Source organism: Ailuropoda melanoleuca, chromosome 2 (assembly GCF_002007445.2).
Source record: "Ailuropoda melanoleuca isolate Jingjing chromosome 2, ASM200744v2, whole genome shotgun sequence".
NCBI classification, from domain to species: domain Eukaryota; kingdom Metazoa; phylum Chordata; class Mammalia; order Carnivora; family Ursidae; genus Ailuropoda; species Ailuropoda melanoleuca.
In genome coordinates this window covers 162,031,506-162,050,688 of record NC_048219.1, presented here as the reverse complement: position 1 = coordinate 162,050,688, position 19,183 = coordinate 162,031,506, and the positions used below count along the sequence as shown (strand labels likewise).

Below are 19,183 nucleotides of genomic sequence, written 5' to 3'. Positions count from 1 at the left end.
TAGTCTAGGAGAGAAGTAGGCAAGTAAATATATAACATGACAGATGGTCAGAAGTGCTGCCCGTGCTGCAAATGGTCAGGAAGACGCACTGGGAGGTGGCAGATGAGGCTGTACTTGACGTAGCATAGACTCGCACATTCGAACAGAGACCTTGAGAGCTGCCCGTGTGGATATCGGACAGAAGAGTGTTCTGGGCAGAAGTGCAGAGTCTCTGGGGTAAGGGTTTGCTTGGCATGGTCCCAGAACAGCAGAGTGGGGAAGGGAGAGTGGCAGGGGATGGGGTGTGACATGTGGTGGAGGGGGCAGGGAGTCAGGGAAGGGCCTCCTACTCCATTGTAAGAACTTCAGCTTTTACTCTGAGCAAATTAGAAAACCATTTGGAGAAATTTGAAGAGACAGATGATACGATATGACTTTTGTTTGAAAAGAATCACTTTAGCTTCTGTGTTGAGTTTACATTGTAAGGGAGCAAAAACAGAAGCAAGAGAACCAGGAAGTGATGATGATGATTATGATGATGATGATGATGACAGCTTTGACCAGGGTGAGAGCAGTGGATTAATTCTAGAATTATATTATTCTTGCCCTCTAAATGCTAACACCTTTTAAAAAATTATAATTTGCTTTAAGAACCCTGCAAGTATGCCCATCACCCTCTCCAAGGGCCTCGGTGGCAATTAACTTAATAAAAACCCCAGGCACATTATTTCTTCTGAGGATGCATTCTAGCAGTGAAATAGAACCAGATGCCTCCAAACCTTGACTGCCACAACAAACCTGACCTGCCTTGAGTTACTATTTCCTGGCTGAATGATTCGAGTCTCCGGGGTTATCAACCCAGTGAATTTCATAAACATTTCATCCACTTGAAAAAATTAAATCAAGAAACAAGGCTATGCAAATGAAAGGCTCCCACTGTCAAGATTTCCAGATGCCCATTGTTTCGTGGATTCTGTTGAGATCCCAAATTCTTTCTCATTGCCCTCAGTTCCTACCTAAAGAGTTCAAAGAAGTTAATTGTGTTTAAGACATATTTAAGTTACTTAACGATATATTTTTAATAAAGATTTTTCAGAAAGCAAATTTAAAATGTTTGCTACCTCTGTGAAGGTTTGAACTGGGTTGTCTATTGAAAGCCAGACTATTCCATGGTTTTTGAACTGGCATATTTGTTCTTTTCTGTGATTATCTCCTCATTTAGTTATTTCAGAAATTATTGCTGAAACTACCCATTAATTAGCTAGTTTAGGACGGAAATAGAGAAATAGGGCGATTTCCATCATGTACTGCTGATGTGAGAAGGGTCTTCTTTCCCGCCTACTCGAGCCTCCTTCAAAGAGTTTAAAGCTTTATTGTATTCTTTCTTGCATACTCCAGGAACCTTCTACCTGCCCAAAGACAAAATGATGCATTTAACCCTAAAATAGAATTCCACATCACATGTTCATTTGTTTCTAGGGTTAAGTTCCAAAGTGTGAAAGTAAGTGAAAGTTCTTGTCTAATCAAAGTTACCTTTATTATTCCCCTTAAATAAATTGCCCTTTGAGTGTACCTAATTTTATGTCTTCAATTCTATGGGGTCATGCTTTTGCATGCTAAAATTCAAGGTAAACTGGGGGAAACACGAAAGGAATTCTATGAGTAAATCTGGCCTTTCAACCATTCTGTCTTTAGGAGAATTTAAAGTGCCTGATGTAGAAAAAAGTATAAGCTGGAATTCTGAAGCTTTCCTAATTTCCAGCAGGGTCATTCCATCTTTTTATTTTTTTTTTTTATTAAGCCTCTAAATTTAATACAGGCTGATGGATTTATTTTTTGTGGTGAGGATTAAAGGAGAAAATATGGGGATAAGTTCAGCACCTAACTTAAGTGCCTTGTAATGTGACTCTGCTATTCTGAACAGAGCTGATTCCTTCACACTGGCTTCCTTCCTACGTACATTTCTCTTTCCCCTGTGTCTTCTCTTTATTAAATCTAAATATGTTAGCCATCCTGTTTTGTAGATACGCATGCAATTTATAAGTTGCTGATTCTATTTTCCTAGACGAAGTCATACTGATGGAAATTAAAATGTTTACGATCTTTGTCATAATAGTTAACTGGCACTGAAAGAACCAGCATTTGCAGACGACATCTGGACCCTGCTGTTTCCATGGGGGATTCATTTCCCTTTGGTGTGAAGTCAGGATTTCCATATAAGCAGAATCGGTTGCTACCATTACACTTTATAATGAGAAGAAGTGTTATGCAAAGTCAGTTTTCCAAATAAGTCGCAGATACGCCCAGGCTGATTTACACCCTGGTGTAGACACAGCCTTTTACTGGAGGATAGGTCCTCCCAAGTTGGCTTAAAAATCACCCATAGTCAGTTGATAATGGCTGAAACTGGGTGGTGGGTATATAGGAATTCATTACACTTTCCTCTTCTCTTTGTACGTACAAAGTTTGAAATTTCGTATAATCAAGAGGTAAAGACACATATTCCTTTTGCTCTTGTTGCACCCTTCCTGTAGGAGCTCAAGAAGCGCTCACGGCTGAGGCTCCGGGGTCTGACTGGTCTGTCTTTGAATGCCAGCTCCCCCATGTAAGGCTGAGTGACCATGGAAAGGCTGGGTAACGTCTCCGCCCTTCTGTGTCCTTGTCAGGAAAATGGGGATAACAGTAGTATCCAAATCATGGGTTGTTGTGGCAATTAAATGAGGTGCTACCTGTCCAGTACTGCCTGATACCCAGCAAGGGCTCAGTAAATTTAGCTATTGCTGCAAAATTCAAGTCAAACTAAAGGCTTACAATCTTACGCAGTTATGGTTTGCATAGCAAGTACAGATCAGAAAGGTGGACATAGAGGAATTTATTTTCCTGTCTCAAGGAAGGCAGTTTGTGTAGTGAAAGAACAATAGTCCAGAAGTTAGCCGCAGTGTATACCTTCTTGCCTCATAGCTCTGTTCAAGTCACTTTATCTCCGTCTTAAGCCTTCTGGAGAGGGGGGTCTGGGTTTTTGATTCAATTTTTGTTATTCAACTGTTTGTGCCATTACACGTAGAGACAAAAGTATTTTGTTTAAAAGTCAATTAGGTGGAATCACTGGGAAAAACTATAAGACATTGCCTAACAGCATATATTTTAGTGGTCACAGATTCTGGACTTCAAATTCTAACTTGGTCACCTAATAGCTAAGTGATCTTGGGCAAATTAATTAACGGTGCTTGTTTTGGTTTTTTCATTAATAAAAAGAATGTTTGCACAGATAAATAGCTGCTACTTAAAAAATATATTTCTAAATATATATATATTTCTACTACTGATACTAATAAATGGTAGTTAACAGCCATTATATTACATCATTTATTCACCAAATAATCGTTTGGGTGTCTCCTATGCACCAGGCATGATTTAGGGAACAGCAGTGAGCAATACACATGAAGTGCCTTCAACCTCAGATAATAAACAAACCAACAGAAAGTAACGGATATCGAGTGGTAGTAAGTGCTATAAAGAAAAAATAAAGCAGGATTAAGTGGGGTGGAGAGTGGTAGTACGCTGAGTGGGTGGAGGGCTGTTTTTTGGCTCTGAAAAGCCTCCAGATAAGGTGATATTTGAATCAGAAGTACCAGGAGAGCCACGTGGCCCTTAGGGGGAAGAGCTTGTCAGACAGGAAATAGAAAGTACAGATGCGGGGGCACCTGGCTGGCTCAGGCGGAGGAGAGCGTGACTCTTGATCTTTGGGTCGTGAGTTCGAGTGCCATGTTCGGTGTAGAGATTACTAAAAAAAACCTTAATAAATAAACTTTAAGAAAGAAAAGAAGAAAGGGAAGGGAAAGGAGAGAAGAGAAGGGAAGAGAAAGAAAAGAAAAAAAGATGCAATAGCCCAGAGGAGTATTTAAGCATGGGGTAGGAGGAGGGGTTAGGTTAGTGTGGTTGAGCAGAGTGCGGAGGAGGCATGCTGATGATCAGGATAGAAGGAGGCCTAATCCTAAGGGCCTGAATGGGTTTGGATTTTATTATTAAGGAGGGAAGAAGCCATTGACTAGTTTTCGTCAGGAACTGGTATGTCCAACTTGGGTTTTAAGAGATCTCCTCTGTAGAGCGTGTCAGTAATAGATCGCGGTGGGGCGAGCGTGGAAAGGAAGGCCCTTGCCATAGTCCTGGCAAAAGAGGATGGCGTGATAGTGAGAGCTGGGTCGATTCCAGGTATATTTTAAAGAAAGGGCAGAGATGATGGCGCGTTGAGGGCTGCTGCTGGCCACACTGCGCCTGTGTGAATTACAACAGAGATGTGGGGGTAGATGATTTCCTGCCAGGGCCTGAGAACCTGATGACACCTCCGTGTGGTTAGCCAAACGGGTCCCTTCCTCTCAGCAGACACATCCCTGTACAGGGCCTGGCAAAGCTGGGATGGGGAGCCAGAGGCTACTTTCCAACACCCTCTTGCCCTAGTGTCCCAGAACCCTTGTATAGGACTACAGACCCTGGGCTTAAGAGGGAAGATGAAGACGACTCCAACGTTTTGGGCTTGAGGAACGAGAAGGATAGCCTTGCCACTTACTGAGATGGAAGAGGCTGCAGATGGAGCAAGTTTGAGGAAGGAAATTAAGAATTTGGTTTGGGAAGTGTTGAACTTGAGATGCATATGTTCAAGTGAAATATCAATAGGCAGTTGAATATACAAGTCTAGAAGTAAAAGGACAAGTTAGAAATGGGATCTAAATTTGAAACTCATCAGCATGTGGATTATTATACTGCATCTTATACATGATATATATGTTTACTGCATACTATATAATAACCATAATCATTCACAAAAATAACGTATAGAGGAAGTATTAAAACAATTCCTATCAGTACTCTTAAATTCTTTGGATCCTTTTATATTTAGTTTTGGGTATTATTGTTGTTAACATAGACTTAGGGAAAAAATTCAAATGATTTTTAAAAAGGTAAGATGAGGGGCGCCTGGGTGGCACAGCGGTTAAGCGTCTGCCTTCGGCTCAGGGCGTGATCCCGGAGTCCTGGGATCGAGCCCCACATCAGGCTCCTCTGCTATGAGCCTGCTTCTTCCCCTCCCATTCCCCCTGCTTGTGTTCCCTCTCTCGCTGGCTGTCTCTATCTCTGTCGAATAAATAAATAAAATCTTTTAAATAAATAAATAAATAAAAAGGTAAGATGAAATAAGTCCATATCCTCATTACTTTACTTACATTTCTCAAGGTAGCCACCATTACGTTTCTTTTGTATTCAAAATTTTCTATAAATACAGAAATATACATAGATATAAATAGGTAAATATCTGGATATATTTTCTTTTTATATAAATGAGGTCATGTTATATGTACAGTCTGCAGCTTAGTTTTTCAAAAAGTTTTTGATAGATTTTGTCAAATCACTCTCCACAAATGTCACACCATACTCCCAGCAGCAGAGCAGAGATTGTTTTTTTCACCATGTCTTTTTTTTTTTTTTTAAGATTTTATTTATTTATTTGAGAGAGGGAGAGGAAGCATGAGCAGGGAGTGCGGGGAGGCCAAGGGAGAAGCAGGCTCCCCGCTGAGCAGGGAGTCAGACGTGCCTCAGTCCCAGGACCCTGAGACCATGACCTGAGCCCAAAGCAGACACTTAATCAACTGTGCCACCCAGGCGCCCCTGCTTTATTCACCATGTCTTAACTAATATTGGGCGTGACCAAACTTAATCATTGTCAATTTGGTAGTTGAAAAATAGTACCTTAAAAATTTACATATTTTCTCCATATGTTCATTGGCCTTCCATATTTCTTGTTCTGTGAGCTGTCTTTTCATGCCCTTTGTACATTTTACTAAGTTTTAAAATGGTTTGTAAGAGCTTTTTGTGTATGAGAGATATTGATCTTTTGTCTGTGCCAAGCTTTTTTTCAAATATGTTGTGCCTTGAGTAATCGCTGTGGGGGAAAGCAAAAAGTTCAGCTGACAGAAGAGGGGGCCCTAGCTGCTGAGGACACTGGGGGCAGGTCTTCTCTGTATCTCCTTCTCTACTTCCTTCTCCCTCCTCAGGTCCCCCCTCCTATCCTGATCCCTCTTCTCTCTTTTATTTCCAATGTCCTTTGCTTTGTGTGTGCATATGCATTTTTTTACCTTATAGACCTAATGAAAATTATCTCTCAGTCTTTCGATTTTGTGTTTTAGTAGCGTGTAGCCTCTTAACCTCACGCAGCTAGGACCTTATAATAGGCCTGAACTTGCTGCTGGTACACAGAATATATTTCCATAATTGTGTCTGCGTTTTCGTGACAATCAATGGGAGAAGTAAAGGAGAAAGGAGGAAGCATCTACTGTGTACAAGATATTATGGAAAGCCTGTGTGAATTTATCTCTTTTTATCTTTCCTGGGAGGCAGCTTTTATTGCTCTCATTTTATAGATGAGAAAACAAATTTTAAGTGAAATTAAGAAACTTGCCCAGGGTCCCATGCTTAGAAATTAAAATGTTACACTGTAACAGGTCTGTATGTTTCTGATGAATTACCAAGTCCATATTGTTTTTAGGGATTTTTTTCCCTCAAGGTTTAACAGAAAAGTCTCCCCCAAAATATTCCGATTGTGTATGTTTAGGACTGAACTGATAGATAGAAGATTATATTAATTCATTCAACTGCCAATCTATATTAGATTATTCGATGGATAGATATAAATATAAGAATACATTTAGTACCTTTGGAGCAAATTCTTTGACAGACAAGAAAGAACATGAAGAAATTCATATGTAGCTGTGAGGCTTGTGCATTATAATTTTTCAGTCTGACTCTCTGGTTTGTCTGTTCAATAATTATCCCCAGCATCTCTCTGATGTGCTGTTTGGAGTGGTCTCCAACTGTGACCTTGGAGGCTTAGCCCCTCATGTGGGTTATTGTGGGATTTGAGGTGAGCGAGCATTTGAGTGGTTGGTTTCTTCTTTGCAGGCCTACAATGGGCACCATCAGGCCTTGGAAGTCCTTCTGCAGTCGCTGGTGGACCTGGACATCAGGGACGAGAAAGGCCGCACTGCTCTGGACCTGGCTGCCTTTAAGGGACACACGGAATGTGTGGAAGCACTTATCAATCAGGGCGCATCCATCTTTGTGAAAGACAATGTAACCAAAAGAACCCCACTTCATGCCTCAGGTGGGTCTTGTCAAGAGTCTGGTTACAAGCCTAAGGAAAAGGGTGGTAGCATTTTCTTTCATCCCAACTTTTAAAGTATCAGTTTTCTTTCTACATCAGATATGTCTACACTCTTCCAAAATGCTTTTGGCCTACTATCCAGTTGAAGAGGATTAGTGTTCTGTAGCCAGAAAGGCTCTGGCCTTATTTTCGAACAGTTTTAGGTTCACAGCAAAATTGAGAGGAAGGTACAGAGATTTTCTGTGTACTTCTTGTCTCCCTCCACCCCATCCCCCAACACATGCATAGCCTTCCTCAGTATCAGGAGCCCTCACCAGAGTATTTCATTTATTACAATTGAGAAACCTCCATTGACCCATCCTAATCATCAAAAGTCCATAGTTTACATTAGGGTCCATTCTTGGTGCTATGCCTTCTGTGAATTTGGACAAATGTGTGATGACATGAATCTGGCATGATCATACAAAGAAAGATATTATAAATCCTGCTCTGAAAATCCTCTGCACTCTATCTTACCTTCCTAACTCAGCAGAGAGTTCAGAACTTTGACCAATGGCTAACACAAAACTTTCTAAAAAGGAGGCAAGGCGTAATGTGATCTTCAAATGAGTTACATAGACAAAATCACACAGCATTTTAAAGCATAAAATTAATGACTTTTCACGGCTATTTCATCAAAAGTACCATTAGATGGCAATCTAATCAGTACATATTCTGCCGGTCTAAATGATGCTGCTTAGTTTTTGCTGTGATGCTGATTCCTGATGTGTCATGTTTAAAAATAAAGACTCTTAAAAAGTATATGTATATATCAAAAAGTAAGTGATTTGCCTTTTCTGGGACTTTTCTCCAATATACATAAAATAAAATTCTGTCAAGACGTTTCTGGGTGTGCACACAGACAGTAAGGTAGTGTGGAAGAATCTCTGGCTCAGCTAAGGCATGAATTCCTTTGGGGTCAGGAATTCAATGATATCAGCCTTTGATCGGGGTAGTAGATATTGTCTCATAAAGAGAAATAACTATCTTATTCAGACCATGAAGTAATGGGTGGATTGAGGAGCAAAGGAGTAAAGACGGTTTTTCAAAAAGACTTTATGATTCTTGTTACTTGGAAAAAGTGTTAGGTCTCGTGAAACTATTTCCATGTATATCCTTGAATTTCCAAACCACTGAAGAAAATCAATATAGAGGTTGAAAAAACATGGTGTTGCCTAATTATCTGGAAATGATTGTTCCTGGAAAACACTTTAGCCATGAGGTCAGTAATGGTTGGTATGGTTAAATTATAAGTTCTCATTTCCCATCACACTTTGTGTTTTTGTTATTCTTGATATTATTACAAAGTATCATTGTAAAGTTTGGTATTCTAGGCATTCTTGGTCTTATTATAAAGTTCAAATTTAGTTCTCCTTCTTCGAGGTTAGTTGTATATTATTATGGCAAGCATTATGCTTTCGTCACCATGTAGAGTATTTCCTGACAATTACAAAAGGCCGATTTTGCTTGTGGGAGATTGTCCTTGTAAACAGGTAAACAATGAAGGATAATCATGGTCGCTCATTGGCCGCTGTGATGTAGGCTATGGTCCAATGGAGCCCCCTGGTGGTCGAGATGACTCACTCCTTTTGGATTTCCCTCGTGTCATTCGTTAGAGATGTAGGCTGTCATTTGACTCTCTTCTCCACAAAATGTCTGCTGTGCAGAAGCTTTAGCTTGCATTTCCAGAATCTTTTCCGATTTGAGAGGGCAATTTTTTGTTTGTTTGTTTGTTTGTTTGTTTTAGATCCTGGGAGTCCTGTGAGGAGCAGGAGCCAGGATGGATAGTAGAGGTTTTGGCACAGATAGTTGCGATGACAGTTGTGGCCTTTGAGCAACATGAAAAATGGCTGTCACTCACAGCCAGGAGGAGACTGAGCTGGTCTGAGACAAAGCTGGAGTTGGCAGGGCGCAGCTAAAGGAGATGTTAGCCTCTTTTTGCTGAAAGGCAACTGGGGAAAATGCGGTGTGTGGGAAGCGAATGAGAATTCTAGTTTTGCTACACTTTTACAACAGAGGGGAATTATAATTCCCTGAGGGCTATTAGCTGAGTTCAAAAGGCTACTGCACGCCACCCCACATCCTGGCAACAAAACCAGACAAAAACAAAACGCCGCCTTAGAAATCAGTTTGTTCTCCAGCATACTTAGATGATTTTATTCTTTTTCTGCGTAGCCAAAAATCAGACTATTATGACTGTATTTAAGGAATATCAAATTGATAAAGAAAGAGGAAATCAATGAAAACACACTATACCTGCACTTTGATGGCTCCATTGTCTGTAGTGTTGAGCTGTCAGTCCTCTGCTAATCATTTCCTTTTAAGCATACATTGAATTCTTGCGTATTTTACCAGTGGTAATAGATTTGATGTAATTTTTAAAACGAAAAAACAAAACAACAGCAACAGCAGTATATTGCCTGTACTCCAGGCCACAAAATTTCCTCCTGAGATACATAAATGGAACATTGCTGAATGAGCTGAATGCAATGGTCTACACAATGTGGGCATTATTCCTGTAGTTAATTTGAGTTGTGTCGATGAATGTGAGCTAATTCTAATACGCGTTGTCCCTGGAAAACATGTCGTTGTTAAATTAACATCCTCTCACGACTGGCATGCAATAAAAAGAACTGTAAAACGCAGCTCCTAAAAGAACCTTTATCAAGTAACATAGCTGCATCTATTCCCCTCTCTCTCCACAGCCGTAATGAGGTAAAAGCAATGTGTTTTATGGTGTTCTCATTGTTCGGAAAGGAGAGAAGGTCACATTTGGAATTTTAAACATATTTTTTCTCATCCTGTTCCCTCAGTAGAAAGCCATGTTTTTTGTAAGGCTGTGAGTTCCATTCAACAAGCCGGAGGAAAATACCTTAGCCCAGCAGATTATCATCCCAGGAGGCTTGCTTCCCAGCCCTGGAGGCACCCCCACTCCCCGAAGTAGCATCTTGCCTAGAGTGCACTAGGGCACAAGCTTGTATTTGGCCCCAGCCGGTCAAGGCCAACGTTAGGGCCAGCTTTTCTGCCTGTGGGCAGCCCCCACTAGGGTAAGAAGGGGCAAGGGGAGGATGGGGCAGCCCCTGGGAAGGGGTGAGGCAGGCGCCCCAGTCACAGCTCTGTCAAGGACAGAACGGAGGGGCTGGAGGGGACAGGAGGTGGCAGCCACTTGAGTCCCCAAAGGCAGAGAAACCAACCTTGCTGTAGTTTGAGGAACTCGTGGGCAGAGTTGTCCTGCAGCCGCGGAGGGCGCATCTGTGAGTCTCCTGGGAGGCACTGGTCCGTCAAGAAGCAGTAAGCTAGGAGCCTGCCGACACCTTTCTGGTGTGAAGTTTTGCTTCAAGTCACCGCTGATCAATCACAACCATTGCTCTAATGTCTACCTCCAAATGTAAAGTGACTGGGAGAGAAAAAAAGGCAAGACCTGTTCGCATCTGCCTCCCTCCTCTCCTCTGCTCCCCTCTTGCCTCCTCTCCTCCCATTCTATTCTGCTCCCATTTCTCCTCTTCTCCCATCCTTCTTTTTAAGAAGGGCTGGAGGCAGGCTGGACACGGAATTATACAGAATTGGGTGACTCTCTTAGAGGAGCACAAAGACTAAGCTGAGCGTTCGGGAGAAGTTATCAGTCCCATAGGAGAAGGTAAAAAAGAACATCATTTTTCAGGAACAATCTCTCGATACAAGAACCAGGAAGAAGTTAGGTGGGGACCAAAGTGCTCTGATGGGTAGAAAGGGGAAGTAGAATTGACTAATAACACAAACATTGGGGCATGATGTGCCCAGCAGCTAGCGCGAACTGGAAACCTGGGGATCGCTGTCAGCGGCAATTGAAAATGACTGATTTAAAGTCCAAATAGATTTCACTTTGGAGGGATATGTGTAGTGCTGGTCTGTTAAAAGAATGTCCATTATTTTCTTTTTCAGTAATTAATGGTCACACACTGTGTTTACGGCTATTACTAGAAATTGCAGACAACCCAGAAGCAATTGATGTGAAAGATGCCAAAGGACAGTAAGTGTTCTTAAACTGGGACTGGGGTTGGCATTTCAACTACAACAGGTAACTGGTTAATTTTGTTAAACAGCTAGGAGGGTGGAAGGCTGAATTCTACTTTGGGGTATATATTTGGGTGAAAGTCATAGTTGAGAGGCCTAGAATAATGAGGGGACTTTGTGCTAGAGGATATACCCAAGAAAAGAATGGGAAGGGGTGTATCTTGATGACAAAGAGCCCCTTTTTATGTCTGTGGCCATGAGTCCTGGCCCTTCTTTCATTTGTTTCTTCTTTGTATCCATTTTTACCCTCTTCTGCAGCTGGTACATTCCCATTTCTTAAATTAATAATGACAGTAGGAAAGACCTCAAGGGTTATCTCTATCATTAAAAAAAATCCTTTGTATTTTTATCATTTCTGTGTTTGTTTTTCCAAAGTATTTTCTATCTGTTAGCCCATCCCCCCACCTAATCTTCCCTTACAAATAGGAAATGCAGCACAGAAAACAAAGCACGAGTGACTCACTCCATCTGCATGAATTAGTGTCAGAGTTCCAAGGAGAACCTCACCTCCCAGATCCCAACACTCTGTTTTTTCCTCCAGACTTGTCAGACTTTTCTTTACAGCAATGAAGCTTCGATCAAATAAAATCTTGAGCAGAAGTTCAACATAGAAAACTATGAAAGTAGAGCTGCTCTCCTACATAAACACACTACCTACTCAGTGATTATTTGGTGAATGCCACAGTTTGAAAATGATGGGATTAACATGGACAGTTTGAGAAGGAGCCTTCCCCTGTCACACCTGTATTGATCATTCCACTGACACCATTCCAGGTGGCCTTCAGAGATCAGGGATGGATATAGCTTGTTCCATGCAGCATATAGCAGACTGGGACACTCAGAAAATATTAAGCAATTGTTAAGAAGAAAGACAGAGAGAAGAGAGAGGTGTCCTCCCTCTGGCAGTGATGGGTTTTTGTTTGTTTTCCCTGATCTTCTTTTTAAAAGCCTGATTTATTTCTCCACCTAGAACCCCGCTGATGCTTGCCGTAGCGTATGGACACATTGACGCTGTTTCACTGTTACTTGAAAAGGAAGCCAATGTAGACGCTGTCGACCTCATGGGCTGCACAGCTCTACACAGAGGGGTATGTGCCTCTTCCTCGGCTCTAGAGAAGCAATTTTGTAGGGAGCTTGTTTCCTCCTTTTTTCCCCCACATATGAAGTCTTAGTAAAAAGAATGTTTCCTAAGATACGTAATTAATCTCAGTCAGTCAAAAAGAAATTACAGGGGCACCTGGCTGGCTCAGTCGGTAGAGCAGGCAACTCCTGATCTCAGGGTCATGAGTTGGAGCCCCATGTCGAGTAGAGATGACAAAAAAGAAAGAAAGAAAGAAATTATTTTGCAAAGGTAAAATAATGGCACGTACTTTTAGGCTCTGCTTTTCAGATCTCATGTTAGATTATGATAATAGACACATGAACACCTGCTGTCGGTAGAATTGGTTCTGTTTTGTGATTATACGCACATCATAGAAAATTTGCAAAAAAAAAAAAAAATTCTAAGGCTCAAAGAAGAAAATCACAATCACCGGTAATCTTACCTCCTGGAGATAACTACTTTTTGGTGTATGTATCACCAGTCTTTTTTGCTGTATATGGATTTGTTTTGAATTTTAAAAAGAGAGTATACTGAAGATGCTATTTGGAACCTGCTTTTTTTTTCACTAAGTAGATCAAGGACCTTTTTCCATGTCACTAAATATTTTTCCGCCCCGTTCTTTTAATCTCCATTGTGTGCAGAAGGTATAATTTATTCTGATGATTACCTAGTTTTCCGTAGCCATGCTATTTCTAATTGTTCTTTATTACAAATGTTGGCCCATTCACCACCTGAAATATGTATCCTGTGACAGTTGCCCACCTGAAGTATGCATCCTGCTGAAATATGTATCCTGTGGATGATTCTTCATACACATCTGCTGAAATTTTTAAAAAACATGTCAAACTAAATGAAACAAAAACAAAAAATATTGCTATTTGGGGATGGTGCTGAACACAATGATAAATGGAAAAAAGAATGTTAAGTGATTAATATCATAATCATAGTTCTTATTTTTTGAATACTTCCTGTGGGCAGAGCCACAGGCTGGGAGCCTTTACACTGCTCTTTAGGCCTCACAACAATCTGTGAGTCATTATTACTGTTCCCACTTACAGATGGATAAAGTGAGGCACAGAGAGGTAGATAGATTTGTCCACGTTTTACAAGCAGGAGCCAGAATTTCACTTGCACCTTCCTGATTCTAAAAGCCGGTATTTTCTGCTCTGTCATGAGACCCTTCAAGTTTATGTTTGGAGAGTCTAGAGAAGTTTCTGAGATGCTGGTGTGTTCACAGACTTCTCTGTCATGAATCCCCCTGGCGTTGTCCCCCTCTGCCCTCTGACGTAGGACAGAGTCGGCTTCCCGTAAGGCCCAGGGGTCTGTCCACTCTCTCCGAGCCTAGCCTCACTTAGCCACCACCTTGCTTCCTGGATCTCTGACCTTCTGAGAGTGTTTTGTGTTTTTAATTGCAATGCATCAGATTATGACAGGCCATGAGGAATGTGTGCAAATGCTGCTGGAGCAAGAAGTGTCGATTCTCTGTAAAGATTCCAGAGGGAGGACCCCCCTGCACTATGCGGCTGCTCGCGGCCACGCCACATGGCTGAGCGAGCTGCTCCAGATGGCACTTTCCGAGGAGGATTGTTCTTTCAAAGATAACCAGGGCTACACACCGCTGCACTGGGCTTGTTACAATGGTGAGTTGATTGTCATTTGACTGATTCCAACAGATTTCCTGCCCAGAACCACTGTGGTCTCAGTGGAGGTGAGAACATAGTGTAACATCGTAAACCATGGTTTCCAATCTTTCTGAATCTATGATACGCCCCCCCTTTTTTTTAGCTTTTCCCTTCATGGCTACCATGATGCCCTATTTTTGTTAATCACTAACATGTAACTCCTAATCAGAACCTTTGGTGAACTGAAATAACTAATTTTAATCAGGGTTTCTGGCTTACCTGAGTAAACCAGAGATCCTATAAGGAATTAAAATAATACAGCTAAAAACAAAGAAATATGATGTAATAATCTGTCACAGTTGTCTACTAGTAGATGCATGATTTTTTTTTTTTGAATTTCTTTTTATGTCCTATATCCCCTGTTTATTTAGTTGCACTTGTTATTTGGGAGATTTTAAATTTTTTGTTTCACTTATTTGAGTAAAAAGGAAAATGCATACTAATTGTAACATATCAAAAATACTGAAGTGCTTAAAGCAAAATTGTCTCCATTTCGAAGTTTACTTTCTGGTGTAATTCGGTATGTATCTTTCATAATTTTCCCTTGAGAATAATAAGTAAATACAAATTGTACGTGCGTCTATTTTTAAAAAACTAGAATCACATAACAAATATTATATAACTTTCTTTTTTTGTTACTGCTTATGTAAGTTTCTATTGCAGATATTCTTACGAGTCAATATATATCAGTATACATTGATCTTTTTAATAGTTGTATATTTTATAGCATGCAGCGGGATAGATATACACATGTGTGAGTGTGTATACGAGAATTTATTATTTATTCATACCAGATCCTTGTTGATGAGCATTCAGATTGCTTTCAGGTTTTTTCCAATTACAAGCAGTGCTGCAGTGTGTGTGTTCATATTATGGTACCTTAAATTCTGTCAGATAAGTTTCCAAAAGTGAAATTATTGATAAGAGAACATGTATATTTTTTTTAATTTTAGTGAATTATACCATATTACTTTGCAAAAAGTATAAAAATGTATTACTCCATCAGACATGTATATAAAAACAGACATGTACTATTTTCTTAAGCCTTTGCCAGCCCAAGACAATACCATCTTTTTAAAATTTTTGTCAATTTGAAGGGCAAGAAACAGGTATCTCGTTATTTCAATTTGTGTTTCTCTGATAGTGTATTTATTTATATATTTGCATTTCCTTGTCCTCTTCTGGACATGCCTTTTTCATCTGTTGCCCATTTTTTTTCCTATTGAGTTGTTTATCATTTCTCATATGTTTGTAGAAGTACCTTGTCTTAGAAGTAGGAATCCTCCATTTGTTATGTGTGCTGCAAATGTTTTCTCTCTGTCTATCATTTGTCTTTGTTCCTTGTTTATGATTTCTTTTTCCATGCAGAGATTTTGAACTTTTATTAATTGGATCTGTCAAACGTTTTCTTTTATTGCATGTAGGTTTCCAGTCTTGCTTAAGAAGCTCTTTCCCCCCTACTTAGTTTTTGTGGATAATTTCCCATATATTTCTTACTTGGTTTCTATAATTTTATTTTTCCATTTTCAATTCTTCCATTAAAGTTTTCACTCAGAATCTACGATTATTAGGAGTGGAAGGGTTCTGGGGTGCTCTCATGTATTGATGTCAGACCTTTCATGATGCTTTCATTAGAGTCCTCCTTTCTTCAGTGAGAGCCAAGTTTTCTCCCTGCTCAGTTTGGCTATGCTCCTTCCCTGCCATTGGCAGATTGTGATTTTTTTTTTCCCACTCACTAATGGATGAGGGCTCCCAAACCACCATCTGAGTCAAGCAGCGAGACCTCTCTGGCACTAGAAAACCTACAGGAAGGGGAAGACCCAATAAGAGTGCTGATTCCAGCCACATCCTCTCCCCTGCAGTTGGGTGGGGCGGGGATGGCATGTCTCTCTCTTCTTAGGCCTCTTCTGGTGCACATAGGAGAGAAGGATCAGTCCTCTCCCGAGCAATTACCCTTCCACTACAGTCTTCAGATCCGAGGTTCAAGCTCCCATCTTCCCAGATTCCCCTCCACTGAGGACTTTGAATATTGAAATTTGTGCAAGAGTCCCCAGTCCTCCCTACACAGACTTTAGGTTGGGATTCATATAGTCTCCAACCAATGGTAGGTTTAGCTGCCCTAAGTGAGGTCCTGTGGGGGGATTCATACCGCTAGAAGGGTTGGAGTGTCTGGGACTGTTTGAGTGAGGGTTGGATGTAGTTGGAAAGCTAAACAGTATACCTTGAATCAAGTTAGGAGATTTTATATTCATTACTTCATATGCTTTCCATCCTCCTAAAAGCAGTTTCATTCACCTTTTCTCTCTACAGGTGCAAGAAAGGTTTGATTTGTGTTTTAATACTTAAAATTATCCAATCTACATAATTCTGGCATAAATCATAAGTGAACTCTAATTTAGCACTAAATTCAGCCAAGGAGAGGTTCAGGACAATAGTCTGTATTCCAAAGCCAAATAACATTGGCTTCTTGCTCTGACAAATGCACGTTGTCTCACAAACCACATTTAGGTCCTTTATCAACTGAAAACTCCATCATCCGGTGACATAGGTAGGGCAGGCATTACTAGTCTGATTTTTTATATGGGAAACTGAGGCTTACAGATCCCAGGTGGGTTGCCTAAGTCACGTAACAAGTAAGCTGACAAAACTGGGACCTTACTCAACTCAAATTCAGTTGATTTAGAAACTATTGTCGTGTTGTTGAAAATAATTCTTCACATTCATTCATCTACTTATTAAAAAAAAATACTTACTGGGTGAATACTATTTGCCAGGAACTGGTCTTGGTGCCATTTTAAACACTTACATAGTATTTTGTAGTCAAAGCCCTTTCACCTGCATTATCTCAAATGCTGTTTTCTGTCAATCACATCTTCTTTCCTGAATTAGGTTGCATAATTGTAAGTGAACCCATTCATGTGGGTGAAAGGAGAATTTCCTATTGTAAACATGGGCAGACTGAGGCATATCTATGTCAGGCATTTATCTCTTGAGAGCTAAGGATGACATCGAATCTATTCCACTTGCAAATGAGGTCCCTTCTTTATCTCTTTCTCTCCTCTAGAACATATGACCTTCACTGTTTCATTATGTCTCAGATCACCTGTGAGCGTAGTTAATGACATTTTGGCATTTTGTTTATTCCATGGAGAATGAACATTCAGCCAATTCAGGAAAATTCATAAGCCAGAATTCAATATTTAACAATAAAAAAAAGATTGTGTTGAACAAAATTTCTTTCTTGGAAAGTCTCTAAATTCTTTTGATTCCTTGCAGGTAATGAAAACTGTATAGAGGTACTTTTGGAGCAAAAATGTTTTCGCAAATTTATCGGTAATCCCTTTACTCCGCTGCACTGTGCAATGTAAGTAAAATGCTGGGAGTTAATGGTGATGCTTTAATTCTTTTAACTATGTACAGAGAGATTGCCTTTTAGAGAAGGGACAGGCTTTTAAACTATAGGTAAAACCAATATATTCCACTTTGCTTCTGATGGCAAATAGGTCTGATAGCAAAGTGTGGTCCCTAGCATTAATGATTTTCCAGGAGCTCTTTGTGGAGTGCCCCGGTTCTAAGGTGGCTCACATGTCACCCGAGGGAAACTGCATGAAGGGTCGTGGGTAACTAAGAGGCACGTTACACCCCAGGTGAGGAGCTCTCCAGATGTACCTCACATTTGTGGACCGAATTCTAAAAATAAGTTGGGGTTGACAACAATATGCCTGTGGATGATTAGGAAGACATTTTATGGCAGGAAAACTTTGTATATATTGTAATTCTCCATTCTTCATATGTTGTAAATTCTTTTTTGATAAATGTACGTTTTGCTGCCATCTCATAGTACGAACCATTGTTTAGAGAATACAGTGACTTGAAGGCAGACTTCCATGGTCAGCCTGGGGGAACGGGGCCACCTGGGGCCTGTGTTTCTTTGCATTGTTGGTGGGGTTCATATGCAGCTGGGTCTTTGATTGAAAGATATTGGAGGCATAAAGTGGATGAGTAAAGAGAGAGTAAGGACTAATGAGTAGGAGTGATTTTAAATCTGGAGGAACAATGTCTTTGTCACTTTGGTATCCCCCAAAAACCTAACACATAACACCTTGCCTGAGTAGTGCACAGTAAACTCCTTCCTGGATGTAGGGTTTCTGAAGAAACACTGGGGCTCCAGGATGTGTGCCATTAGAACTGTTAAAATGATGAAAGAAGACATTTGAAGTGATACAAACAAACTTTTACACTTCATGAAACAGACGGTGTCCACTTGCAAGAGGCCAGAGAACTGCAGAGAGAGGCAGAAAGCAGGAAGTTTTCACAAAATAAAGAATCAGAAACAGGGAAGAGAAGGAATAAAAAATATCTAATTAGCAAGGGTTACATATCTGGCCTTATTTGAGGTATCATAGGAATGGGGCAATCACCTATGTAACTTAGTAATTATTTAGCTGGATGGTCTGACCTCTGGGAAGACGGAACGTTTACAAGAACACGAAACCTAAAAGTTCAGGGTGTTTTTGGCTGAGGTTGTTCCCCAGGATCAGTGGTGCCTGGCCTACCAAGTAAAAGGTTCATGTGGGATCAGTTTGGCAGTTCTCCCTCCTCCCAACTTCAGTCAACCTCTGGCCAACCAAGAGTTAGTCTCAGTTACGGTTGTCTCTTTGGGTCTCAGTCTCTATTTCACAGGAGATGTTGTCAGGTTTACATTCTAGATGGAGGGAGACCACTTGTTAGTTGGCTTATGGCTGCATACACTCATCCTAGAACCCTTGAGAGAACAAACTAGGAAGCAACAGACCAGGAAGATAATTATTAATAGTGAAAGTATTCCTAAGGTTTGCAGGACATTTCCTAAACCAGGGTCCCCATGAACCAAAGCAACTAGAAGCACAAAAGTTAAGAAATAATCCCAAAGAGAGGATACTTCTTTAAGCCAGTTGGGTTATTGACCTACTTATGCATTTATTTATTTGTCAAAAATATCAAAAGGCTTTAAAACACTTGATCAAGTAGGATCATAGGTCACTGTGCAGCAGTACTTAGTTATCCATTTAACCAAAGTGATAGCTGAAGACTTTAAAGATAAATACACATGGAACATTGCATCAAGATCTGGGGATGTACTGTATGGTGACTAATATAACAAAATAAATATTATTAAAAAAAAGATAAATACAG

General features: G+C 40.4%; 1 protein-coding gene across 10 annotated transcripts in view; it reads left to right on the top strand.

The window, feature by feature from the left end:
- ANKRD44 (ankyrin repeat domain 44) overlaps positions 1–19,183 on the top strand; it is a 239,429-nt gene that overhangs the window by 203,272 nt on the left and 16,974 nt on the right. For all 10 annotated transcript variants that reach the window (XM_034654901.1, XM_034654900.1, XM_034654894.1 and 7 more), the window contains 5 exons: positions 6,931–7,132; positions 11,093–11,180; positions 12,195–12,312; positions 13,750–13,966; positions 17,285–17,372. In XM_034654901.1, the coding sequence (XP_034510792.1) occupies positions 6,931–7,132; positions 11,093–11,180; positions 12,195–12,312; positions 13,750–13,966; positions 17,285–17,372 (713 nt within the window). The remainder of the gene's footprint in view (positions 1–6,930; positions 7,133–11,092; positions 11,181–12,194; positions 12,313–13,749; positions 13,967–17,284; positions 17,373–19,183) is intronic.